The 27,609-nt window shown below is 36.5% G+C and overlaps 1 protein-coding gene across 2 annotated transcripts in view; it reads right to left on the bottom strand.

The window, feature by feature from the left end:
• Positions 1 to 27,609, bottom strand: part of LRRIQ3 (leucine rich repeats and IQ motif containing 3) — a 416,288-nt gene that overhangs the window by 187,089 nt on the left and 201,590 nt on the right. Inside the window, exons 8-9 of one of the 2 annotated variants that reach the window (XM_063624032.1) lie at positions 23,258 to 23,290; positions 2,273 to 2,336 (exon numbers count right to left, since the gene is read on the bottom strand). The exons of the other annotated variant lie outside the window; for it this stretch is intronic. Of the exons in view, the coding sequence (XP_063480102.1) occupies positions 2,288 to 2,336; positions 23,258 to 23,290 (82 nt within the window). The 3' untranslated portion in view covers positions 2,273 to 2,287. Of the gene's footprint in view, positions 1 to 2,272; positions 2,337 to 23,257; positions 23,291 to 27,609 lie in introns of those variants that run through there. 2 annotated transcript variants of the gene reach the window in all.

Here is a 27,609-nt window from a genome sequence, read left to right on the forward strand (position 1 = left end):
TTTACATTTTATCAGCAACCCTTCTTTGTGTAGCAATCAGAACAAGAATAAAGAACATGCATTCAATTTTTTGACTTTCGCACAGACTAATGGTTTACAAGAAGTTTTTTTTAAATCATGCAGACTATCTATTGCCTTCTAATCGATATGTGGAAATCAATGCCCCAATGATGTCTAATGAAATTTGAGGGATGTAATGCTTCTCTTAGTTCTTTAAATGAGAAAGCTTGAATTACATGGATCAATAGACAATGATCCAAACTGCCCTTTCTGGCAGGCAGCCTGACTGCGCAGAAGAATATATCCAGCTAAAGAACCGGGTTTACAGGCACTTGGTAGAACTGCTTTCTCTTTTAAAATCCACTAAGTGGTTTGCTTTCTTTCTGTTATGACATTTCTCTTGTTTGAATGGTAGTCAATTTTGGATTTGACTTTTGACCATACCGCACTGTCTGCTACTTTAGAATGGGAGCTGAGCTCTAATTGTTTTACTTCTCACCCAGCATATTAAGTATAAATAAATATTTGCCTTGTTCCTTAAATTCAAGCTTTAATAGACAATACACTTAAATTGCTCAATAACTAAAATTTTAAAAAGTACACATTGAAAGCCCTTACTCCCATCTCTGACTCTATCTCCTCAATGTCCACTTATCCCCCCAACTATGCCCAGTAGTTAATGACTTTCTTGGATATATTTTAAGTGTTTCTTCATGCAAATGTATCCAAATTAAAATAAATAACCTTAAACTCTTTTATTCAAGTCTTACACAAAAATAAACAGCCGATATGCTGTTTTGCTCTTGACAGTTTTTTCATTTAATAATGTGTCTTTCTGTATCAATACATTGCGAACATCTTTGTATTCTGTTGTAGCTGCATGGTATTTTTTGTGGCTATATTTCTGCCATCATAAACTGTCTTGTAATCAATAACCTTTTGCTTTGTGGTCAGCAGAATTCTAAGATGACCACCAATGACCCATGCCTTTTTATAATTCCTTAGCCTTTGAGTGTGGGAAGAACTGGTGATTGTGATAGAATATCACTCTTCTGATTAGGTTACATTATAAGGCACATTTGCCTTAAGAATTATCCTAGGTAGGCCTGATCTAACCAGGTAAGCCCTTGAAAAAGGAGATTCTCCATGGCTGGTTTTAAAGATAGAAGGACACATGACAAGGAAAGTAGACAATCACAACTCCCAAGAAAATGGAGACCTCAGTCCTACAACTGCAAAAAAGTGAATTCTGCCAACATCCTAAAGGTGCTTTGATGAAGACCCCAAGCTCCAGATGACACAGCCCAGCCAACACATTGATTTCAACCTATGACACATGAGCAGAAAACCTAGTTATGCCTGGAATTCTGTCCTATCGCAACTGTGAGATAATGAACTTGTGTTGCCTTAAGCCGTTAAGTTTGTGGTAATTTGAATATATGGCTCCTCTTTTTCCATTTCCCTGGATATTCTTACTTGCTTAGATTTTTTCAATAAGCTTTTTAGAATCAATTTTTATAGTTCCAGAAAAATGAAACTTGTGATATATTTTTAATTAGGAACAACTGATGTCTTTCTCATTTTGAGCATTTCTAATTTAAGAACATATTAATTCTGCCTATTTTTTACATCTACTTTTACTGAACAGAGGAAAATATCTGTGAGGTAAGGTGGATTCCCAATTATTTAACGTAAGTTTCTTTCCAGGAGATAGTTGAGTTTTCAACTCTACACAAGGAGATAGGTCAAAGTACCATCTTCTTCCAATGAAATGTGGATCATGTCTTGTGAGGATGTTTTGTGTGTGCATATGAAAGAGGAAAAAAAATGAAGGAAAAAGGAAGGGAGGAGGGAAGAATAGTGGAAAGAAGGGTGAAGATTTCAGTTCTTTCACAGGAGGTTCCTTTTGAATATCTGTAATGGAGCCAATCCAGCTACACATGTTTTGGGAGGAACTCCACTGGTGTTCTCAAATTCAGGAGACTCTCTGGGGCACAGAGAAAGGCCATTGCCACACTTTCCAAAAGCATGTGTAAAGAGTGACAGACCACCTTACTGTATGCTCGTTGCCTCGGGCCTTGTCACTGTCTCCAAGAGCTTTCTAATGGATGGGTTAAACAACAGAAAGTTATTGTCTTACACACCTGGAGTCTAGAAGTCTAAATGCAGGGTGCAGCAGGGTTGGTTTCTTCTGAGCGCTGTGAGGGTACAGCCGTTTCATGCCTCTCTCCTACCTCCTGGTAGTCTCAGGATTTTTTCAGCTATGGATGGCATTCTCCCCATGCCTTCACATGATTTTCTCTCCATGCATGTCTGTTTCTGGGTCCAAATTTATTCTTTTATATAAGAACACAGACGTATTGGATAGAGCACATCCTAATGACCTTATCTTAACTTGATCATGTGCGAAGACCCAGTTTCCAAAGACTACCTTTATGGGTACTACAGATTAAGACTTCAGCATCTTTGGGGGCACACAATTCAACCCACAACAGGTCTCCTCAGTGGATTTTACACAAATATCCAGTCCTAATTCTAATAAAAACATGGAAAGTTATTTTTTAAAACCTTTTCTAACTCTACCACCTTGTAACTAAAAGACCCATGTGATTTGTTTTAAAAAGATATCTAAAATGATAAAAAGTTAAACTTTCATAAGTCTGAGGCTCTTCACAATTCTTAAATGGTAGGTTCAACATAAAATTATAGAGGGTCATGTTTTCTTAAATAAATTTCTGACTCATCGAATTCTTGGGGAGAAAAATTAAACAGACAAAATTAACTCCAAACCTGTCAATTGCCAAGATACTTGAAAATAAAAAAGCTTAATTTTACTTTATTGCATTACTTGAAATTTAGTTAGCATTTCAGGGGGAAGGTAAACATGAATTTTTATGAGTCTTTTAGAGCTTAATGAGTTTTATTTCTTAAGTAAACCTTTATCAGAGGAAATTAACATCTTACAAGATTTTAAATGGAACAAAAACAAAATCAAAAGCTAGTGTTGGTAAAGTTCACAGCCTTAAACATTATCACTTAATCATTTCTTACCATATGCTGGAGATCCATTATACCTCTGGTTGCAGCTTTTGAGAACAGACTCACCTACTTCTAAAAATAATCACTTACAATGCCTTGGAATAAAATATTAATCTATATACAATCTAATGAGAAATATATTGTCCTTTATCTTCTTTTTCATTCTGCTGCTCTTAATTTAAACTTTTTATCTCTTTTTTCTTGTTTCTTTCTTTTCTTTTCATTTTTTTTTTTTTTTTTGTGGAGTGGGGCAGTGGAGCTGCCTTTGAGAGATGAACATTGTAATCTAGGCTTGAGGAAAAGAGAAGAAAGAAGGAATGAACTTGATCCAAAGTTCATTTGTCTTCTTAGTAACTGTAATTCTACTCTTTTCTCCTGTATGCAGGCAAAACATTTTAGCTTTTCTCTGTTTTTGTGAAAAGACTGATTGGCTGAAAGCCTAAAACAACTTCTCTCTCTCTCCTTTCCTCTCTTGCATTCTCCCTCTGGCTTTCCCTCCCTCTTCCACTATTGTATCTAATGACCTCGCCACAGGAGCTACAATCAGCCATAAAGGGTAGCCTTACTGGAATCACTTCCATATTAAAAATATCATGCTGGATTCCACCTTCATCTTTGAAAACAGAACACCCTTAAGTCTACAGAAATTATGCCAACTCACTCAGCTTAGGAAAGACATCCTATTGTTTTAGTTATTACTGTAAAGTCTGCTATTTTTATCTTTGTTAAATTTTTTTTATTCTTTTCCTTAAGCATGTTTGTGGAGTGTTAAAGCAAAGGGAGAAAGATAATCAAGCCAGCCAAAGTGAGGAGGTTTCTCTATGAAGCAAGTAGAAGGTGGCATGACTGCTCAGATACTCTTTGTAGGGCAGTTGCATAGAAAAATAGTCCTAGTATAACGTTAGAATAGCCTTAGTGTAAACATAACATCAGATCACAAGAAAAGGAAATCTAGAGATCCTCTGTTTAGGTCAAAGCTCCACAGGTGAGTAACCTGTGGTCACAATCTTGCCAACAGTGGCTGTTGAGGGTCCACTGATTACCTCCAGTACACATTCTCTCCTACTACCTTTTAGTAACAGAAGCTTCCAAATTTTGGCTTGGCATTTGACTTCACAGCTACAGTCTACATTTCAAAACTTCTTTAATTAGCTTTCTATTTTTGTCATAACAAATTATCACAAATATATTGGCTTAAAATAACACCCATGTATTGTCTCATATTTCTATAGATAAGAAGTCCAGGAGGACTCAGCTGGATTTTTAAATTTTTATAATTAACATATAATAATTGTACATATTTATGGTGTCACATACTGATTATTTTCATACATGTAATGTATAGTGATCAGATCAAGGTAATTAGCATATCCATCACTTAAGCATTTATCATTTCTTTGTGTTGAGAACATTCAATATCCTCCTTGTTGCTATTTGAAATTATGTCATTGTTAACGATAGTCATCCTACCGTGCTATAGAACATTATAACTTATTCTTATCTAGCTGTAATCATTTAACAAATCTCTCTCTATTTCTGACTTCTCCCTACCCTTCCCAGCCTCTTGTATTCTCTATTCTACATTTTACTTCTATGAGACTAACTTTCTTTAGCTCCCACATATAAATCAGAACATGTCGTGTTTAACTTTCTGTTCCTGGCTTATTTCACTTAACATAATATTCTCTGGTTCCATCCATGCTACTGCAAACGACAGCATTTCATTCTCTTTTATTGCTGAATACTATTCCATTGTGTGTATATACCACATTGTCTTGATCCATTCATTTGTTGTTGGACACTTAGGGCGATTCCATATCTTGGCTTTTATGACTAGTACTTCAGTAAACATGGGAGTGCAGACGTCTTTTCAATACACTGATTTCCTTTTTTTTTGGATAAATGCTCAGTAGTGAGATTGTTGGATCATATGTTATTCTACTGGTAGTTTTTGAGGAATCTCCATACTGTACTCCATAGTGGTTGCACTACTTTACATTTCCACAACAGTGTATAAGAATTCACTTTTCTGTAGTTCCTGGTCAGCATTTGCTATTTTTTGTCTTTTTGATAATGGCCATCCTAATTGCTGTGAGATAATTGCTCATTGTGGGTTTTTTTTTTGCGTTTCCGTGGTGATTAGTGATGTTGAGCATTTTTTATTTATTTGTTGCCAATTTTTATGTTTTCTTTTGAGAAATGTCCATTCAGATCATTTGCCTATTTTTTCTGGATATGAATTCCCTGTTAGATGAATAGTTTACAAATATTTTCTCCTATTCTGTAGGTCGCCTTTTCACTCTGTTGATTGTTTCACTCTGAGCTTTGCAGAAGCTTTTCTATTTAATATGATCCCATTTATTTATTTTTGCTTTTGTTGTTTCTGCTTTTGAGATCCTATTCATAAAATCTTTATCCAGAACAATGTCCTGAAGCATTTTTCCTATGTTTTTTTCTAGTCATTTTATAGCTTCAGGCCTTACATTTAGAGCTTTGATCATTTTGAGGTGATTGTTTTTATAAAGAGTGAGAGGTGAGGACGGGGTCTAATTTCATTCTTTTGCAGATAGATATCCAGTTTTCCCAGCACTCCTTATTGAAAAGTCTGTAATTTCCCCAGTGAGTGTTCTTGGCATCTTTGTCAAAAATCAATTGGCTGTAGATATATGGATTCATTTCTGGGTTCTCTATTCTGTTCCCTTGTTCTGTATGTCTGTTTTCATGCTATTTTAGTTACTATAGCTTTGTAGTGTATTTTGATGTTAGGTAATGTGATATCGATAGTTCTGTCATTTTTGCTCAGAATTGTTTTGGCTATTTGGGATCTTTTGTGATTCCATATAAATTTTAATTTTTTTTTTATTTCTGTGAAGAATGTTGTCGGTATTAGGATAGAGACTGCACTGATTCTATAGATTGCTTTGTGTAGTATGTATGGTCATTAAAAATATTAATTCTTCCAGTCCATGAGCATGAGATGTCATTTCATTTGTTTGTATATTGACTCAGGGCCTCAAAATGCCAAAATTAAACTGGTGGGTGAGCTGGGATCTTACTGAAAGCCTCTGAGGAAGAAACTGTTTCCAGTCTTGTTCAGATTTTGGGCAGAATTTAGCTCCTTTTGGCTGTTAAAACTGAGGTTTCTGTTATCTTGATATGTGGACCCTTCACTTTCAATCTGACAATGGCATGATGAATCCTTTTCATGTTTTGAAACCCTGACTTCTGCTACCACCGGAGAAAGAACTCTGCTATTAAGGGCTCCTGTGGTTACATTAGGACCAACCAGATAATCTAAGGTAATTTTACAGTGAGTGGATTAGTAACATTAATTATATCCCTTTTGCCATATAATGAAACATACTCATTGGCATAACACTGGGGAAAGTTCATGGGGGCAACATGCTGCCTACCACTCTCTCTTGTGCAAGAAGCAGCTATGCTAGGGCCACCATTCTCTGGCACAAGCCACAGAGTATCATGAACCTGAAACTATAATTAAATTACATCCCTTGGAGGTGTGTAGTGTGAGAGAACTGTACTATACAGCTAGGTTTTAGCCAATAGGAGGTAAATGGAAATAATGTGTACATTTTAGATGATTTTATTAAACCCAAAGTCTCTTGCCATGTTTCTTTCCTTTCTCCCTTTAAATTAACTTTAAATTAAATAGCAGTAATATGAACAATCTAGGAAGCCATGTATTGAAAATGACAACGCCACTGTCCCAAACCTAAACCATTCGTTTCTGACCTATTAAGTAAAAGAGGAAAACAATTATATCTTATTCAAGCCACTATATTTTATGGTTTATTCGTTATGGCAGCAGAGCTTGGTAATGCTCCTGTAGAATCGGAACTAAAATCCAGGCCCATTCATTCCCAGTGCAGCACTTCTTGTTGCCTTTTGTCTCTCCTTATTCACGTGTGTCTTTAGTTTCAAACACTGCCACTAATCATGGCGCCTATTGTTCCAGGTTCCTTCTCATTCAGTAGGTCTAATATCCTCTGGTATCTGGTTCATTATTCTTCTCCTGTGTTCTTCAAAAGTTCTGTAAGAGGCTGAGATTAGGGAGACATAGCAAGCCTGGTTGGAGGGTGAAAAGGCATAGTTAAGGCTGATAATAATGAAGGTGAGGGACTTAACGGTGGTGCATGAGGCTGACTTATGTAACACTTTAAGTCTTTTTGTATAAAAAATCTGGGGTTAAAAAAATGTGTATCATTATGTACACAAATTCCTGAAAAGTGGTGGATAATTCTAACACAAAATGAAATGTATCATGATAAAGAAAAAGCAAGTCATGTTCCAGTAGAATCCAAAAAAAATTCAGTCTTGTTCATTTCACATACAACATAAATATGAAGAGTAACTAAATAATTTATTGAAAAATTGTATATCTAAAGTGTGCATTCATAAAACAGTAAGTTACTGACAATACCAAATCAAGCAATAAATAGCATTTGCCCATTCTAACAGCTATATTTTTCTCCATCCCCTTCACTAAATGGCATTCAAAGTCTTTGTCTTGTTCCAGATTTAGCAGTTTCATTAATCTTGGCAGCAATGTGGGCATTGTTCTGATGAAATCCTCTCAGGAAAGAATGCAGCCAATGTCTGTGACCTCTTAGCCTTTTTCATGCTGGCTGATAACTTTTGTCTTAACTTCAATTGTTTCTATGGTTCTGAGCCTCTTTGAAACAGTTAACTGACACAATTTTAGGCGTTTTTTTAAAAATTTAAAACATTACTTAACAAAGTAACCCTTAGAAAAAACATGCATTCATAGAGTGCAGTCCAAGACCATTTGAATAGTACAATATCCGAGGGCAACTGGGAATGCAAATGATGGCTGATAAACCATCTTGCACTGTGCTGTGAGGCAGAGTTTCATATCAGGTTTTACTTGCATAGTTGGAAGGACTTTGAACCCACAGTACGACTAACAATATAACCCTCCTCCTGCAAAGATCAATAAATAATGAATTTCTCTCAGGTATTTCAAAGTGTATAACTACACAATCTTCTTCTATATATTAATAAAGGTGCTACTTTTTCACCTTATTCTCGAAACATAGAAAATGATTGTGAATAAACTGGGTTGTGAATTTATCTACCACGGCTAGATATTTGTTATATTTGTTATTTGTTCTAGGGATGGCTGAGCAAAAGGAATTAAAACAAGGAATTAAAAGAAGATGCCTAGGAGGGGTAGAAATAACATTAACAAGCAGAGAACAGACAGTAAAAGTCAATAGCTCCCTGGAAGATGAGCCTTTGGCTACCTATATTGCATTTGAAAAAGTTATTTAATATCTCTGACCCTGTTTTCTCATCTAAGATGTGAGGATTCCAGTATGTACCTCTCCATGGATTTTTGAGAATATAATGAGAAAAAGGTAGTAAACATATACCATGGTTCTAGTAACCTAGTGGGTACCCAATTATGGTTTCCTCTTACTCCCTCTATACATTCTTATCTTAGCCTTTATAAGTTAAGAGAAACTTGGAAGGAAAATATTTAGAGAATGAGACATTCCCTGGGTACAAATTCATCATCAGCCTTAACTATCTGAAACTTCAGAGGGTGGAATAGAGCTCATATATATTATACCTAAGTTTACATATGTTAGTTACATGTTAGTTTACATATGTTAGTTCGCTGTATATCAAATAACCACAAATTTAGTGGTTTAAAATAACACAAATTTGTTACCTTTTAGTTTCTGTGGGTCAGAGGTCAAAGTCTAGCTTAAATGGGTTTTCTGCTCAGGGTCTTACCAGGTTAAAATCAAGGTTCCAGCTCAGGCTGTATTCTCATCTGTAGCTCATGGTTCTCTTGCAGGTTGTTGGAATAATTTCGTTTCCTGCAGTTGTAGCACTAGGACCCCTATTTCTTGTTGGCTTTTCAGTGGGGGTCACTCAGTGACTAGAGGCCACCATTAGGTCCTATCCAATCTGCCACAACATTGCCCCTTACTTCTTTGTTTAAATATCTCTCACTATTTTATTTATTTTTATTTTTTATTTCAATAGGGTTATAGGGAACAGGTGCTATTTGTTTACATGAGTAAGATTTTTAGTGGTGATTTCTGAGATTTTGGTGCACTCATCACCTGAGCAGTGTACACTGTACTCAATGTATAGTCTTTTATCCCTCACCGCCCTCCAACTCTCCTTCAATTCCCCAAAGTCCATCGTATCATTTTTATGCCTTTGCATCCTCGTAGCTTAGCTCCCACTTATGAGTGAGAACATTCGATGTTTGGTTTTTCCATTCCTGTGTTACTTCACTTAGAATAATGGTCTCCAATTCCACCCAGGTTGCTACAAATGCCGTTATTTCATTCCTTTTTATGGCTGAGTATTATCACATGGCATATATATTCCACAATTTCTTTATCTACTTGTTGACTGATGGCCATTTGGGCAGGTTCCATATTTTTGCAATTGTGAATTGTGCTGCTAGAAACATGTGTGTGCAAGTATCTTTTTTGTACAATGACGCCTTTTCCTCTGGGTAGACGGCCAGTTGTGGGATTGGTGGATCAAATGGTGAATGTACCTTTAGTTCTTTAAGGAATCCCCACAACATTTTCCATTGTGCTTGTACCAGTTTACATTCCCACTAGCAGTGTAAAAGTGTTCTCTTTTCACTACATCCACACTAACATCTATTATTTTTTGATTTTTTTGATTATGGCTATTCTTACAGGAGTAAGGTGGTATTGCATTGTGGTTTTGATTTGCATTTCCCTGATAATTAGTGATGCTGAGAATTTTTATATTTTTTGGCAATTTGTATATCTTCACTGAGAATTGTATATTCGTAATCTTCACCTACTTTTTCATGAGATTGTTTTACTCTTGCTGATTGGTTTGAGTTGCTTGTAGAGTCTAGATATTAGTCCTTTGTCAAATGTATCTATTGTGAAGATTTTCTCCCACTCTATGAGTTGTCTGTTTCTCTGCTGATTGTTTCTTTTTCTGTGCAGAAGATTTTTAGTTTAATTAAGTCTCATGTATTTATCTTTGTTTTTGTTGCATTTGCTTTTAGGTTCTTGGTTATGAAGACTTTCCTAAGCCAGTGTCTAGAAGGGTTTCTCCAATGTTATATTCCAAAATTTTTATGTCTTCAGGTCTTAGATTAAGTCTTTGATCCAACTTCAGTTGATTTTTGTTTAATATGATATATGAAGATACAGTTTCATTCTTCTACATATGGCTTGACCATTATCCCAGAACCATTTGTTGAATAGGGTGTCTTTTCCCCACTTCATGTTTTTGTATGCTTTGCCAAAGATCAGTTGGCTGTACGTATTTGGCTTTACTTCTTGGTTCACTATTTATTCCATTGGTCTATGTGCCTATTTTTGTAAACCAGTACCATGATTTTTTGGTGACTATGGTCTTATAGTGTGGTTTGACGTCAGGAGGCGTGATGCCTCCAGGTTTGTTCTTTTTGCTTAGTCTTGCTTTAGCTATGTGGGCCCTTTCTTGGTTCCATGAGAATTTTAGGATTTTTTTTCTAGTTCTGTGAAGAATTATGGTGGTATTTTGACGGGAATTGCATGAATTTGTAGATTGCTTTAGGAAGTGTATTAGTCCATTTTCATGTTGCTGGTAAAGGCATACCTGAGACTGGGATAAATTATAAAGAAAAAGAGGTTTAATGGACTCACAGTTCCACATCGCTGGAGAGGCCTCACAGTCATGGTGGAGGGAAAAAGGCATATCTTACATTGGCAGCCAGCAAAGAGACAATGGGAGCCAAGCAAAAGGGGTTTACCCTTATAAAATCATCAGATTTCATGAGAGTTATTTACTACCATGAGAACAGTATGGGTAAAACCACCCCCGTGATTCAATTACCTCCCATCACGTCCCTTCCACCACACATGCGAATTATGGGAGCTACAATTCGAGATGAAATTTCAGTGGGGACACAGCCAAACCATATCATTCCACTCCTGACCTCACATTTCAATACCAATCTCAGATCCTCACATTTCAATACCAATCGTGCCTTCCAAACAGTCGCCTAAAGTCTTAACTCATTTCAGCATTAACTCAAAAGTCCACAGCCCAAAGTCTCATCTGAGACAAGCCAAGTTCCTTCCACCTATGAGCCCGTAAAATCAAAAGCAAGTTAGTTACTTCCCAGATACAATGGTGGCACAGGCATTGAATGTTATACCCATCCCAAATGAGAGAAATTGGCCAAAACAAAGGGGCTAAAGGCCCCATGCAAGCCTGAAAACCACTGGGGCAGTCAAATCTTAAAGCTCCAAAATTATCTCCTTTGACTCCATGCCTCACATCCAGGTCACACTGATCCAAGAGTTGGATTCCCATAGTCTTGAACAGCTCCACCCCTGTGGCTTTGCAGGGTACAGCCTCACTCCCAGCTGCTTTCACTTGCTGGCATTGAATGTCTGTGGCTTTTCCAGGTGCACAGTGTAGCCTCTTGGGGAATCTGCCATTCTGGGGTCTGGAAAACGGTGGCCTCTTCTCACTTCTCCACTAGGCAGTGCCCCAGTGGGGACTGTGTAGGGAATTCAACCCCCAATTTCCCTTCTGCACTGACCTAGCAGAGATTCTCTATGAGGGCCTTGTACCGGCAGCAAGTTTCTGCCTGGACGTCTAGGCATCTACATACATGGTTTGAAATCTACGTACGTGGTTTGAAATAATTGAGGTTCCTAAACCTCAATTATTGACTTCTGTGTACCTGCAGGCTCAACACTGTGTGGAAGCTGCCCTCTGAAGTACCCTCTGAGGCCCCAACTTGAGCTGTACCTTGGCCCCTTTGGCTAGAGCAGCTGGGACACAGGGCACTAGGTCCCTAGGCTGCACAGAGCAGGGATGTCCTGGGCCCAGCAATTTCCTCCTAGGCCTTCAGGCCTGTGATGGGAAGGGCTACTGCAAAGGTCTCTGACATGCCCTAGAGACATTTTCCCCATTGTCTTGGTGATTAACATTTGACTCCTTATTACTTATGCAAATTTCTGCAGCAGGCATGAATTTCTTCTCAGAAAATGGGTTTTTCTTTTCTATCACATCATCAGGCTGTAAATTGTTTGAATTTTTATGTTCTGTTTCCCTTTTAAAATGGAATGCTTTTAACAGCACCCAAGTCACATCTTGAATGCTTTGCTGCTTAGAAATTTCTTCTGCCAGGTACCCTGAATCATTTCCCTGAAGATCAAAGTTACACAAATCTCTAGGGCAGTGGCAAAATGCTGCTAGTCTCTTTGTGAAAACATAGCAAGAGCTACCTTTACTCCAGTTCCCAACAAGCTCTTCATTTCCATCTGAGACCACTTCAGCCTGGATTTCATTGTCCATAACACTATCAGCATTTTGGTTAAAACCATTCAACAAGTCTCCAGGAAGTTCTAAACTTTCCCATGTTTTCTTGTTTTCTTCTGAGCCCTCCAAACTATTCTAACCTCTGTCTATTACCCAGTTCTAAAGTCACTTCCATATTTTTGGGTATCTTTACAGCAGTGCCCCACTCTACCAGTACCGGTTTACTGTATTTGCCTGTTTCTACACTGCTGATAAAGACATACCTGAGACTGGGTAATTTATAAAGGAAAGAGGTTTAATGGACTCACAGTTCCACATGGCTGAAGAGGCCTCATAATCATGGTAGAAGATGAAGAAAAAGCAAAGCAAGAATGAGAGCCAAGCAAAAGGGGTTTGCCCTTACAAAACCATTAGATCTCATGAGACGTATTCACCACCATGAGAACAGTATGGGGGAATTTGCACCCATGCTTCTGTTATTTCCCACTGGGTTCCTCCCACAACACATGGGAATTATGGAAGCTGCAATTCAAGATGAGATTTGGGTGGGAACACATTCAAACCATATCAGGTGGTATGGTAATTTTCATAATATTGATTCTACCCATCAATGAGCATGGGATGTGTTTCCATTTGTTTGTGTCATCTATGATTTCTTTCAGCAGTGTTTTGTAGTTTTCCTCAGAGAGGTCTTTCATTCCTATGGTTTTTTTTTTTTTTCCAGCTATTGTAAAAGCGTTTGAGTTATTGATTTGATTCTCATCTTGTCATTGTGGATGTGTGGCTGTGCTGTTGATTTGTGTACATTAATTTTGTATCCAGGAACTTTGCTGAATTCATTTATCAGTTTTGGGAGCTTTTAAATGAGTCTTTAGGGTTTTCTAGGTACATGATCATATCATCAACAAACAGTGACAGTTTGACTTCTTCTTTACTGATTTGGATGCCCTTTATTTCTTTCTCTTGTCTGAGTGCTCTGTCTGGAACTTCCAGTACTAGGCTGAATAGAAGTGGTGAAAGTGAGCATCCTTATCTGTTCCAGTTCTCAGGGGGAATTCTTTCATCTTTTCCCCATTCAGTGTAATGTTGATTGTGGGTTTGTCATAAATGGCTTTTATTACATTGAGGTATGTCCCTTCTATGCACATTTTGCTGAGAGTTTTAATCATAAAGAGATGTTGGATTCTGTCAAGTGTTTTTTCTGCATCTATTGAGATGATCATGTGATTTTCCTTTTTAATTCTGTTTATGTGGTGTATAACATTTATTGAGTTACAGATGGTAAACCATCCCTGCCTCCCTGGAATGAAACCCACTTGATAATGGTGGATTATCTTTTTGGTATGCCATTGGATTCGGTTAGCTAGTATTTTGTTGAGGATTTTTACATCTATGTTCATCAGGGATAGTGGTCTATAGTTTTCTTTTTTTGTTGTTGTTGTGTCCTTTTCTGGTTTTGGTATTAGGGTGCTACTGGCTTCATAGAATTATATAGGGAGGATTCCATCTCTTTCTCTAACTTGTGAATAGAAGTGGTACCAATTCTTCTTTGAATGTCTGACAGAATTCAACTGTGAATCCATCTGGTCCTGGACTTTTTTTGTTAGCATTTCCCCTTACTTCTTCAAAGCATGTAGTTGTATATAAAATAACCTAATTAAGAGAATAACTCCCCCATTATATTCTCAGGTCCTGCCCACATTCAAGAGGAGGGGTTTATACAGGGAATCTGTACCAGAAAGTAGAAGTCTGGGGACCATCTCAGAATTCTGTCTATTGTACTCTAGAAACTCATTTTGAACCAAAATAATCTGCTTTTCCATGTCAAAAAAAGTGATATTTTTTTATTCAACAAATCAGTTGTTGCTATATTCTTCTATGTGTATTATCTTTCACAATCTGATTCAAAGAATCTTAGACATCAATTTCTAATCATTTGTTATTCTGAAAAACGATCACTAGCCAGACCATGTAGTTATGTGAAAAATTACTTTAGAGAGCTAGCATAGGCCAGGTGATATGTTTCACAGCTGTCATCTCAGCACTTTGGGAGGCTGAGGCAGGTGGATCACCTGAGGTCAGGCGTTTGAGACCAGCCTGGCCAACATGGCAAAACCCCATCTCTACTAAAAATATAAAAATTAGCCATGTGTGGTGGCACATGCCTGTAATCCCAGCTACTCGGGAAACTACAGCAGGAGAATTGCTTGAACCTAGGAGGCAGAGGCTGCAGTGAGCCGAGATTGTACCACTGCACTCCAGCCTGGGCAACATAGTGAGACTCTGTCTCAAAAAAAAAAAATAGAGCTAGTATCAAGTGATTGTCTGAAGAAGAGTACAAATCATTAATATCTAGAAAATCCAATTCTACACAGAAGTAAAGTTTTGTATTATGTTTGTTTGATTTTCACATGATGAAAATAATATACACCTGATACAAAAGAAATACAGAAAGGTAAAAAGAAGGAAAAACATGTTCATAATGTTCAACCTGCAAAGTAATACTGCTTAACATTTTGTAATATTTATTTCCAGGTTTCTTTTTTTCTTCTTGTATTTAAAAGATTATCCAGATCACAATTTTACCTTATGGTTAAAAGCACAGAACTAAAGAAGCTCCTAGAACTGATAAATGAATTCAGTAAAGTTTCTGGATACAAAGTTTCCTGGCTATTTGACCTTTTTCCAGTTACTTAACCTAAGTTTTAGGTTTTTTATGTATGAAATATATATATATCCACACACATACATAATACATCCATATATAGACATATAGAAATGCAAAGTAAATAAGATTCTTTCTAGAATCAAATAAGAATATTTGTACAAAACATTTAGTAAAATGTGTGGGCTATAATAAGCATCATATAAATGTGTTTTTACTTAAATAGTATTCCCATAGATACACACACACATTTCTTATTGGTACAATAACAAATTACCACAAATTTATCTTCTTTAACAGTACAAGTTTACTCTTTATCATTTCTGGTGGTCAGAAGTCCACAAGTAGTCACAGTAAGCTAAAGTCAAAGTGTTGTCAGGACTGGTTCCTCGTGGAGGTTCTGAGAGAGAATCTGTTTCCTTGCCTTTTTCAGTTTCTATGTGCTGTCCTTATTTTTTGGCTTGTGGCAATTTTCTCTGTCTTCAAAATGTACGTCTTCAAATTTCTCTTTACTCCTATCATAATTGCCTCCTTTTGCATTTTACTGCAAGCAGCAAACAGAAATCAAGCCATACCTTTAAAACTTTGCTCAGAAAGTTCCTTAGCTAAATATCCAAGTTACTCTCTTAGCAAAATCCTAGAAAACAATTTCACTGCTTCCAAAATATAATGGTAGGATAGCCATAGTAGAAGAATTATGGACAATTCCATTCAGAAATCAAGAAAAAGAAAAAAAGAGTTGGTTCTCTCAAGCAATTTTAAAATCCAGCAAGGCCAACTCCATTATGTTTTAAGGCCTGGAATAATCTTCTGTGACTTTACGCTCATCCCTCTATGCCAGCGGTTCCACCCTCAGAGTCATTTTTCCTTTATGTTACAGGATAGCATGTGTTTGCAACTAAATGGTTTTATCAGCCTGCTTCCTGCCTATAGAATTTTGGAAGTCCAACAGCTTTATTTCATTTCATCTCCTCTGTCCTTTTAGAGCAAAATTAGCCATGTTTCTTCTGATATAACACTCTCAAATATCAGTGAGTGAGTCTTTTGTGTATGTCACAGGAATTCACTCCATTAGACAAGTGGGTCCTCCACAGGTTTTTCTGGATTATTCTTTCTCTAATTTTGGCTTTTCCAGAGATAGCTGAGAGGATCCATGAGTCAGACAACTAAGCTCCTCAAAGAGTCCTCTGTGTGACTGAATACTGACTGTGAGCTTTTGTTACTTCTAAGAAATTAGCAAAAGGTTGTCCAGCTAAATTCTTGGCTTTTCCTCAGAGCAAGCTTTTCTGACAGTGAATCTCCTCATTATAGCATCTTTTAAAGTCTAGATAAACTGAGAATGTCCAAAATCATCAATTTCTGATTCCTCTTTGCTTAATACTTGTTTCCTCAATTTATCTCTTCCTCTCACATTTTACCATAAGTAGCAAAAAAGAAACTAAGCCTTGGCTTCAACACTTTGCTTGGAAATCTCAGCTATATATCCAAGTTCGTCCCTTACAAGTGTAGGACACAATGAAGGTAAGCTTTCTGCATATATAAAAAAAGATTATCTTTACTTCTGTTTCCAAGAGTATGTTGTTTTGTAAAATTTAAAGATTCTTTTGATGGCAAGATGCAATACAGGAATACTCAGATAAAAGGCATAACTTTTTATTATTTATGGCTTGAAATGAGAGAAGGCTGCAGGCAGAGCCACATGGGGAGTTGCAACTGGAGACAGGGTAATAGCAAGCTGGAGCTTTAGGGGAAAGTTTCTGTACCTCAAATGGAATGAAGTGTGCTAGATTTCAAGGGCTCCTTGTTGAATGGCTAATTTGAATAATTTCTCTAGTTGCCTGGTACCTGGCTCTGGGGTGATTAAAGTTGATGCATAATGGCCCATAATATGAGAGCTTGATAAGGGATGTGGTTACAGTGTGGACTTAGGCAGCTGCTCAAGAAGGGGAACTATCCAGCCTCTAGCCAGGGCATTGTTCCACAGTGGATACATATAAAATATCACTTTATACCCCACAAATATATGTGATTATTGTTTGTAAATTAAAAATAAAACTTAAACTCTGGATAAACACAGAAAAGAAAGCGGAAAAACTATGTTACATATGTTCCTCGTGTCTTTCTGAGACCTTGCCAGTGGAATTTAACATCCATATTTCTACAAAAAGTCTATTTGAGGCAATCTAGGTTTTTTCTAGCTTACTTCTCAAAATTCCTCTAGCCTCTACTCATTACTTAATTTCAAAGACACTTCCACACACAAGTGGGTTCTACAACTGGCTTTTTCCCCTTAATATACATTAGACATCTCACCATAGCAGTAACATAGGTCTGGATCACTATTTTTTATATTCCATTATGTGGCTGTGTCTTTGTTATTTACGGACACTTAAGTATTTCTTACCTTTTCACTATTTCAAATAGTGCTACAATTGGCATTTGGAAATTTGTTAATTATTTTCTTAAAACCCTCCATAATTTTGATTGGTTGAGTAGTTAACTCATACTATCCATAAATATCTTTTATCTATGTCTTTTTAATGTTCTTTGATAGTGTTTATCCCCAAATAGTGAGTATTTGTTAGGTTTCTTTTTAAATACTTCAGAATTCTATTGTTCTTTGAAAATAATATCTTAATTTCTGTTTGTTTTCTAGTAGTTTCATACCAGTATAGAGGAACAGTTGTTTCTATGTGTTAATCTTATAGCCAGCAACCTTGAGTACTCTCCTTTTAGTTCTAATAGTTTGTTGAATTTCATAGGTTTCTATGCAAAACATTATAGAGTGTGAAAACAATGACGACTAAATCTCTTCCTTCCACAGTATACACTGCTCAGTGTGGCCATCCCCCAGTTGCTATGAATGTCACTGCTAATGGCTCACACAGGCAACCTCCTCCATAGAATGGCTCTTCAGTGATTAGAGCTGCTGCACAAGGACATGCCTGGAAATTACGCCCCCTCACTCCAGGATGGTGCATATCTCATGACTGATGATATGAGTCTCGCTTACCTAAAGACAGAATAAACTTTGGGCAATTTATACTCCAGAAACCTTCTTAAGATCATTCTGAGGCTACATTTCACATAAAATTGTGTTTCTCAGCCCCCTTTTTTCCACTATTGTCCCCTAAAGAAACTTCATAGACAGTTTTTTTCCCTAATCATCCACTGCCATGAAATTTTCATGCCATGAGAGACCATCTGTGTATTTATTTGTGTATTGTGGTGTTTTGGAGGGCTACACAACATTATAACATCTTTCACCTCCCAACAACCAATTTTCACTCCCTTGGGAGTGAGATTGCTCCACTGAAAGTATATGATCTGAATTATATCGTTGTTTAATTTGTTTTGTTTCCTTATGCTGCTTGCTTACCTCCCTCCCTCATAGGTTTCTTCTGAGAGCACTCTTAATAAATCACTTTTTCCTTTTAATTGCTTGTTTCAGAGCATTGTTCTGAAGAATGTTAACATAATTTTATCACGTAAAAATATTTTAATGGGAATTTTATTTTAATTATAATAAACCTACAATGTAAGTTTAGACAAACTGACATTTTAACAATATTCAGTCTTCTCATCCAGAAATATGGTGCATTGCTTCATTTACTCAAGCATTCTGATATGTCCCTAAAATATCACATGCATTTCTTATTAAAATTATTCCTGGTTTACATTGGTTGTTAATGTGAAAGTATTTTTTATTATCGTTTTACTTTCTGATTATTTATCTTTATAAATAATTTCAAGAGTATATTTTTTATTTTTTAATTTAATTTTATTTTAAGTTCCAGGGTATATGTGCAGGATGTGCAGGTTTGTTACATAAACATGTGCCAAAGTGGTTTGCTGCACCTATCAATTCATCACCTAGGTATTAAGCCCTCCATACATTAGCTATTTATCCTGGTGCTCTCCCTCCCTCAAGAGTATGATTAAGAGTAAAAACATTGTCTTTCAAATAATGCCAAGAAAATTAGAATTGTTAACACCTTAAGAATAAGTAATTCAAAATTAACAAAAAGTGAATGGAAATAAAATTGAGATCAAAACACAAGCAGGCACCTAACGATGAAAAAAAATGGGAGTATATTAGAAAACACACTATGAGGAATAAAAAATTAAATAAACTGAGATCATAGTACAGATGCTTCCCAACTTAACGATGGTTCAAGTTATGATTTTCTGAGTTTATGATGGTACAAAACCTAGATGCATTAAGTAGAAACTATACTTTGAATTTTGAATGGTGATTTTTTTCCCCCAGGCTAGCAATATATTGTATAATACTCTCTGGTACTGCTGGGCAGTAGCAGTGAGCCGCAGCCCCCAGTCAGCCACAGGATCGTGAGGGTAAACACAGAGATTCTATAGTGGACTGTGTTGCCAGATAACTTCACCCAGTTGGAGGCTAATATAAGTATTCTAAGCACATTCCATGTAGGCTAGACTAAGCTATGATGTTCGGTAGTTTAGGTGTATTAAATGCATCTTCGATTTATGTTATTTCCAACTTACAATGGGTTTATCTGGATGTAATGGCATTTTAAGTCAAGGAGCATCTATATTTCACAAACTAAGCAGATGCGTAAGCTATATAAAGCTGTCTGAGAAGAAAACAATGCGTAAGATACTAGATGACGTTAAAAAAAAAAAAGACAAGGAAGAGTCTGTGAATAATTGTCTTTCTTTACTCAGTGCTAACTGGGCCCTTGTAATAGTACTGCATTGTTGGAAGCCAATGTTTCTACCAATAATAATTAATATTAGGTTTGTGCAAAAGTTCTTGCATTGCTGAAGTTTGCCATTTGATACTGGAATACATTTTTTTTTTTTTTTTTTTTTTTTTTTTTTGAGACAGAGTCTCGCTCTGTCGCCCAGGCTGGAGTGCAGTGGCGCAATCTTGGCTCACTGCAAGCTCCGCCTCCCGGGTTCACGCCATTCTCCTGCCTCAGCCTCTCCGAGTAGCTGGGACTACAGGCGCCCGCCACCACGCCCGGCTAATTTTTTTGTATTTTTAGTAGAGACGGGGTTTCACCGTGGTCTCGATCTCCTGACCTGGTGATCCGCCCGCCTCGGCCTCCCAAAGTGCTGGGATTACAAGCGTGAGCCACCGCGCCCGGCCGATACTGGAATACATTCTTAAATAAATGTGGTTATGTTATAAATCACTTTAATGAACACTTCTCACTTTGTGTTTTTTTTTTTGTTAATGACTTATTACTTCCCATTTATTTTATGTTTATTTTGGACTATGGAAATTATGTTGGACAAAAAGCAAATTCAAGCCATCTTCTTATTTGAGTTCAAAATGCGTCGTAAAGTAGCAGAGACAACTCACACCATCAACAATGCGTTTGGCCCAGGAACTGCTAACAAACCTACAGTGTAGTGGTCGTTCAAGAAGTTTTGCGAAGGCGACGAGAACTTTGAAGATGAGGAGCATAGTGGCTGGCCAGCAGAAGTTGCCAATGACCAATTGAGAGCAATCATCGAAGCTGATCCTCTTACAACTACATGAGAAGTTGCCGAAGAACTCAAAGTCGATCATTCTATGGTCGTTCGGCATTTGAAGCAAATTGGAAAGGTGGAAAAGCTTGATAACTGGGCACCTCATGAGGTGAGCAAAAATTTAAAAAAATCATCATTTTGAAGTGTCGTCTTCTCTTATTCTATGCAATAACGATGAACCATTTCTCAATCAGATTGTGATGTACAACAAAAAGTGGATTTTATATGACAACCATCGACAACCAGCTCAGTGGTTGGACCAAGAAGAAGCTCCAAAGCAGTTCCCAAAGCCACACTTGCACCAAAAATGGGCATGGTCACTGTTTGGTGGTCTGCTGCCGGTCAGATCCACTACAGCTTTGTGAATCCTGATGAAATCATTACATCTAAGAAGTTTGCTCAGCAAGTCCATGAGATGCATCGAAAACTGCAATACTTGCAGCTGGCATTGGTCAACAGAAAAGGCCCAATTCTTCTCCACGACAATGCCCAACCACATGTCACACAATCAACACTTCAAAAGGTGAACAAATTGGGCTACAAGGTTTTGCCTCATCTGCCATATTCCCCTGACCTCTTGCCAACCAACTACCACTTCTTCAAGCATCTCAACAACTTTTTGCAGGGAAAATGTTTCTACAATGAGCAAGATGCAAAAAATGCTGTCTAAGAGTTTGTCGAATCTTGAAGCATGGATTTTTACGCTACAGGAATAAACAAACTTATTTTTCATTGGCAAAAATATGTTGATTGTAATGGCTTCTATTTTGATTAACAAAGATGTGTTTGAGCCTAGTTATAATGATTTAAAATTAACAGCCTGAAAGCATAATTACTTTTGCACCAACTTTTTTTTATGGCAGTGTATTTTCTTTTATCACATATTTAGAATTGTCAAATCATACATTGTTGGAGCTGGCTGACAATTTAGAGATTTCCTAGTTTGCCTTCCTCATTTAAAAAATAAAGAAGTTAAGCTCCAGGTAGGCTAAATTGATCGTTAATTATGTGAAATTATTCTCCCTCTGATTTCCCTTCCTCAGGTGAAGCCATCAGAACTCATTCAAGCTAAAAATCTGAGTCATTTTGAAATTATTCTTTTTATCTCATATCCAATCAGCGATCCGCATGCTGTTTAGTTTTATATCCTACATATCTCGCTAACCCAGAGACACTAAGGTAGTTCAGGTCCTCATCATTGCCTCCACTATTTCATACCCCAAATATTCTTGTGCATCTTCTGCCAGCCACATATTGCACCAAATACTGAAAATATGACAGTAATAGTCTGTTTGTGGCTGCCTTGGGTTCCCACTTCCTCCTAATTTTGATTGATCTTCAACACATCTATTGGAGAGTGTTTTACAGAACACAAATCTTATTATTATTTCCCTTATTCAAAATTCTTTAATAGCTTTCTGTTATCATGTGAGATTAACATCAAGCCCATTGGTCTTTCCCAGAGTGATCCTTCCCTTTATTTGGGGATCTTTTCTTGCTCATGTTCAAGCTTTGGGTCTACCATTCTACAGACCCATGTGCCACAGAGAGGTACTAACTTTTATCGAACTATGACAGGCACATTCATACTGTAAACATAGAATGTTAGCCTCCCTTTCTCTAGCTTATTTGGGGGAAAGTGAGCATGTCACATGTCTGATTGTGAGTCATCTCCTTCGCTGTTGCTACCACATGAGATATGTTTTCTCTCCTGCTTTCAGCTCTAACTCTGGTCATTATTTACCCTACAGCTGGGCACTACCTGATACTCCCGGGTGCTTGCTTCTTCAGTATAGCACTGCGGCAGCAGTACTAGCTACAGTGAAAGGTGATACGAGGAGAATCACTTTTTCCTTTTTGGACCCATCCCTTAATTCTCCATAAAAATCATTAAAAATAATAAGATTTTATGTATGTAACACATTTGATTACACTGTTGAGAACTAAAGAAATTAAAATAAATATAAAACAAACAACTTTAGATGCTACTATGATTGTTCCTAGTATTCAAAGAAAAAATAAATAATAATTAATGCCCTTTTTCTTAGTCTTAATAATAGAAAACTCTAAGAAATGCTTTGGGACATCATGTATATTCTTCAAGATTGCCATGACAAGGTGAGGTACCAATGTACCTCAGTTTTTCCTGTAGTTTTGGAATGAATAACTATTAAAACACACACATGCACATATACAAATACACAAGCCATTTATGAGGACATTAAAAATTAATAATCTGAAACACCTTAAGAAATCTTCTTTCTATATGCAAAAATGCTTGTACTGTTATCCCTGGCCACAATGTATGTACAGCTGAATATTCTAATGAAGAGAAAATTTACTTTATTTTTGTAGGTTCCAGAAAATACACAAAAGATTATTGGATTTTTTTAAAAGTTGTCCATTAAAATACCTTGACAAACATCAGAACCATCTACATCTTGCTCCTGTCCAGAAAATAAAAACCCACTCAAATAATTGGACATATGAGTTTTAGAGAAGAAAGGAGATAATTCTTTTAAAATATACAGTTTTAGATCTTTTCGTATATTCTTTCTCTTGCTAAATATGCTACTTCTTCTAATAAAAAGTTTCAAGTTGAAATGACTTTTCTGTGATCCCGCCCTTACTCCCCTGTGCCTTTACCTGATTGTCCCTTCTACACTTCTCATAAAAATCTGCACTTACCTTTACTATAACTCACCACGTCTCATCATATTTACTTACATCTCTCTGTCTCTCTGTGTCACCTGTGAGCTCCTATGGGGGCAAGAAATAAGATTTTATTCATCTGTGTCTTCTAGTACTTAGTCACAATAAGTGTTCAATAGATATTTGGGAATAAATTAGAGAAGGAATACATTCCCAAAGTTATACAGATTAGTGACCAGGTAGACAACAAAACTAAGGATTTATGACTCCTAGTCTAGTATTTTCCATAATTATATAACTTGGTCTCTAAACAGCAGTTAATTCCCAAATTGCAGGCTAGACATCCAAGAAGTTTAATGAATTTTTCAAGATCACATTTATAATGTCAGAAACATCATTATTTCAGTCAGCATAGATTAGGTTCTGCTGCAGTAATACTCTCCAAATTCCTACATACTGAAACAATGGAGGTTTGCTGATTGCTCTGCTACAGGTCCATCATAGGTAAGAAGAAGATATCGATGCTGCCATTGAGAGACACAGGCTGATGGAGCAGCCACAGACTTGAACACTGATTGCATTTATGCCACAGGGAAAAAAATATTCTGAAGAGTGTCCACGAGCAATTAACTTCTCTGGTCCGGAAGATGTTACTTCCACCCATTACTCATCACAGGATTCCCAGCCAACAACAAAAAGACTGGAAAGTATAATTCTACCATGTTCGAACTGGAGATGATATTTGGTTAGCAACCATTTTCCTTAAAAATGCAAGTTGGTCAAGACTAGTACAGAGACTTACATATAATAAGTATGTCAGAGATATTTGCTAAGTTGAATATAATTTTTATTTCTAGCCCAGTATTCTTTCTACTAGGCAGTTGTGAGATACACTTATTTAAGAAAAATACCAAGGATGTGGGCATTTTTATTTTAAGATAATTCAGATAAAATAAATGTGAAACTGTTCAAGGAATTATACATCTTAGCTTAAGACCAAGAAATAATTGTGATTATTTTTTATGGAAAATAGCTGTCTTTAGCTACACAGTAGGTGATAATAAGAAAAACCATGACTAATTGTTTGCAGATTGTTGAATACAGAGAAATAAACTTAAAGGTCAATAAAAAGTTAAATGGGGTAATTTTCATAAGTGCCATATAAAAGCAGCATGACACCTTCCTCCCCTAGAAAGGGCTTTGGGGCAGGAAAGCCCAAAATTCTAGACCTAAATTAATTACCTATTAGCAATGTAACCTCCACTCTCCTGTAGGCATATGTCTTTTGTATAAAATGAAAATCTGGAATAATGTATAAGATTCCTCACAATTTAAAATTATGTGAGCTACGTGAGTTAACTTGTCATAACTCAGATGAGGGGTAACTTCGATAATAGTTATAGTGGCAGTAACTGCTGTAGTAACTACTCCTCAAAATTTCAATCCCTTAAATTAATATAATTCTATTTTTCATCCACATAACAATGTTTCTGTTTTCCACATGGTGATTCATTCACAGGCTTCTCCATCTATTTGCTCTATCATTCATTCACTGGAGCCTCAGAGTCCTCTGCTTCTAGTGAAAAAAAGGAAGGAGAGTGGAGAAACCTAGACCGTAAGTGGCACACATCATTTCTGCTTAGCTTTTTTTGGGGAGAATTTCTCATAGATGAGAGCACATCACTGCAACCGTACACAAAGGAGGCTGGAGAAACGTAGTTCCTGTCTGGAGATTCCGCTCCCAGCACCAGCTTCACACTGTGGAAGTAGAGACTCAAATTTTTGGAGAACATCTAACCCATGACACATATTCTCAAGTGTTTCTTGATCGTCACCTCCGTCCATTGAAGAATTTATCACTTCTCTCTGTTGCTTCCCCTATACTCAGACAGAATGCTATCCTGACATCTACATTAGTTGGTTTCTTTAGGTAGAAAAATTTAACTGCAGAGACAATTTTTATTTTAGCCTTGTATCTTCCAGCATGTTGCCCTGTTTGAGGATAGAGCAATTATTTTGTTAAAATATATATATATAAAATATATATATCTAATATATATATATAATATATATAATATATATAATATATAATATATATAAATATAATTAAAATATTTTCATATATGTATATGAATTTACTCACAGCCCTCTCTCTCACTTTCGTGTTTTATTTCTGCATATTTGGGAAAATATTTCAATCTACAAGAACATTATTAAAACATGTACTCTGCAATGCTATTGAGGGCATTAGATGAGAAACATATATTAAGTGTTTAAATATAAATGATGTTTCGCAGACCCTCACTCTCCACCTGAAACCACAGCCCCTTCAAAAGTAGGAGATGCAGAGAAGGCCTATTTTTGAAATCCTAATGTTAGGTATAGGAATTGAAATATGCCCTCATTCCCTCAGTTTATGTCCATAAACCTTGTTTTTGTTGTTGTTGCTGCTGTTTTAGTCAGAAAGGTATAAGTCACCATACTACTTCTAGAAAGACAGAAAAATTAGATTTTGTAAACTGACAAGTAAAGACATAAGTGCACCCTGAAAAGCAGCACTTAGGCTTCATAGGAAATACCTGGGAAGATTTTGTCCATGAGCAGCAATGAAATATTTTGAGAAATTTAACTTTTAGGTCTTATTCAGTTCAGTCAAATATATAAACATGTAACAATATGTTTAATGCAGAACATGTATTCTCCATCTACTTGCTCTATCATTCATTTATCAAACAAACATTTATTAAGCATTTACTTTGGCTTATTAACTTACATTATTTAGAAAAAATCAAACCATGTTTTTCAAATTACCTACATAACTGTAGAATGCCCTGGACTGGATATGTAGTAAGATCCTTGGGGAGCATTTTTAACCATAACATTTGGACCATTAAATGACCAGAGCCCATTCCTACACATTGCTTGAATTCCAATAAACACGTATGGAATAAATGCAATAATCACTATAAAAATACATTTAAATCTCTTATTTAGACTTTTTAGCTATGACAATGTAGAATTTTACTAGAACCCAGGGATCTTGGAAAACAAAGGTGTTAAAGAAATATCCCCATCCTTTTGTGTCCCTGAAGATCCTTTACTACAAAGAAACAGCCTTCCCTATGACTTATTTAGGGATGCTTTCCTTCGTTTACCTATGACCAATCTAGACAAAACCCTCCAAACTCCCATTCTTTGCTTCATTAATAGTTAACTGAACTGCTGGTCCCCACTGATCAATGAGAACAAAATGCTTGTTAAGCAAACTTTGTTAAAGCATCTTTGCTTCCCCTAGGTCCCTGAACTTTGAACCACCTTCAGACTAAACCAGCAGACATCCCCTTAACAGCAACTCCTGAGAATAATCTCAGTAACACACTTTCTTATTTACTGTCCAATCTGCTGTCCACCCCTTCATCCCATTTCTCCACACCTAATTTTTTTCTAGCCTTGTTTACTTCTTATTATAAAAGGAAAACTCTTTTTGTTTAACCTTTGAATACTGGCAGGTCTCATGATCTATTACAGTAGTCCCCCTCCTTCTATTACAATTCCCCTCCTTCTATTCTCTTTCCTTCTTGCAATAATCTTTTTAAATATTTTCTTTACCCCAATTCCAGATTTGTGTTTTATTTGATACCTGCTTTGAAAGAGGATTATTTCCCCCCCCCACACACACCCAATGTGCAAATGTAAACTAAATCTCCATCTGCTATAGTCCTAACTTCATTTTTTCTCATTTGACCTCTTGGAGTGTTTTTCTGATTTTCTAAAGTGAAAATATTTATTAACATTCAAGTTGAATAAAAAAGGATGTTTAGAGCCTATATCAAATAAAAATGCATTGCAAATAAGAGTTCCATGACTCTGTCTTGGGGCTTGAGGAGGACTTACAGAAAGACTGCCTTCTTGAATGTTAGGGGACACTGTTTTAGTTACAGGAACTGTCTTGCCATAAGCTTGAATATGTACTGCCATCTACTGGTAAATACTACAAAATCAAATTAAAACAAATGGTATTTCTTTCTTGCAATAAGTATGTGAACACATTTGTTGAAAAAAAGGTCCTCTCAACAGACCTAACAACAAATGTTTATGTTCTATATACATAATTTATTTATTAACTCACCATGTTTAAATACTGTTTTATCTTATATTTTCTTAAAAACGTTTTTTGGTTTCTAAAATATTTTTAACTGATTCAGGGTTAAATATCTGAACGAGTCCAATTATTGTATTATGTTGAATAAGATAGTACAGTTCAGAACAATACAGTGCTTTGATGTGCAAAGGTGCAGTCTGCTGACCACACTTTAGGTACAAGAAACATCTGGGAGCTCGTTAGGAATTCAGAATCTCAGTCCTCTTCCCGGACCCTCTTAGAATCTGCACTTTAACGAGATGATTAGGCGATTGGTTTTCACATT

The sequence above is a fragment of the Symphalangus syndactylus genome, chromosome 12 (genome assembly GCF_028878055.3).
Source record: "Symphalangus syndactylus isolate Jambi chromosome 12, NHGRI_mSymSyn1-v2.1_pri, whole genome shotgun sequence".
NCBI classification, from domain to species: Eukaryota; Metazoa; Chordata; class Mammalia; order Primates; family Hylobatidae; genus Symphalangus; species Symphalangus syndactylus.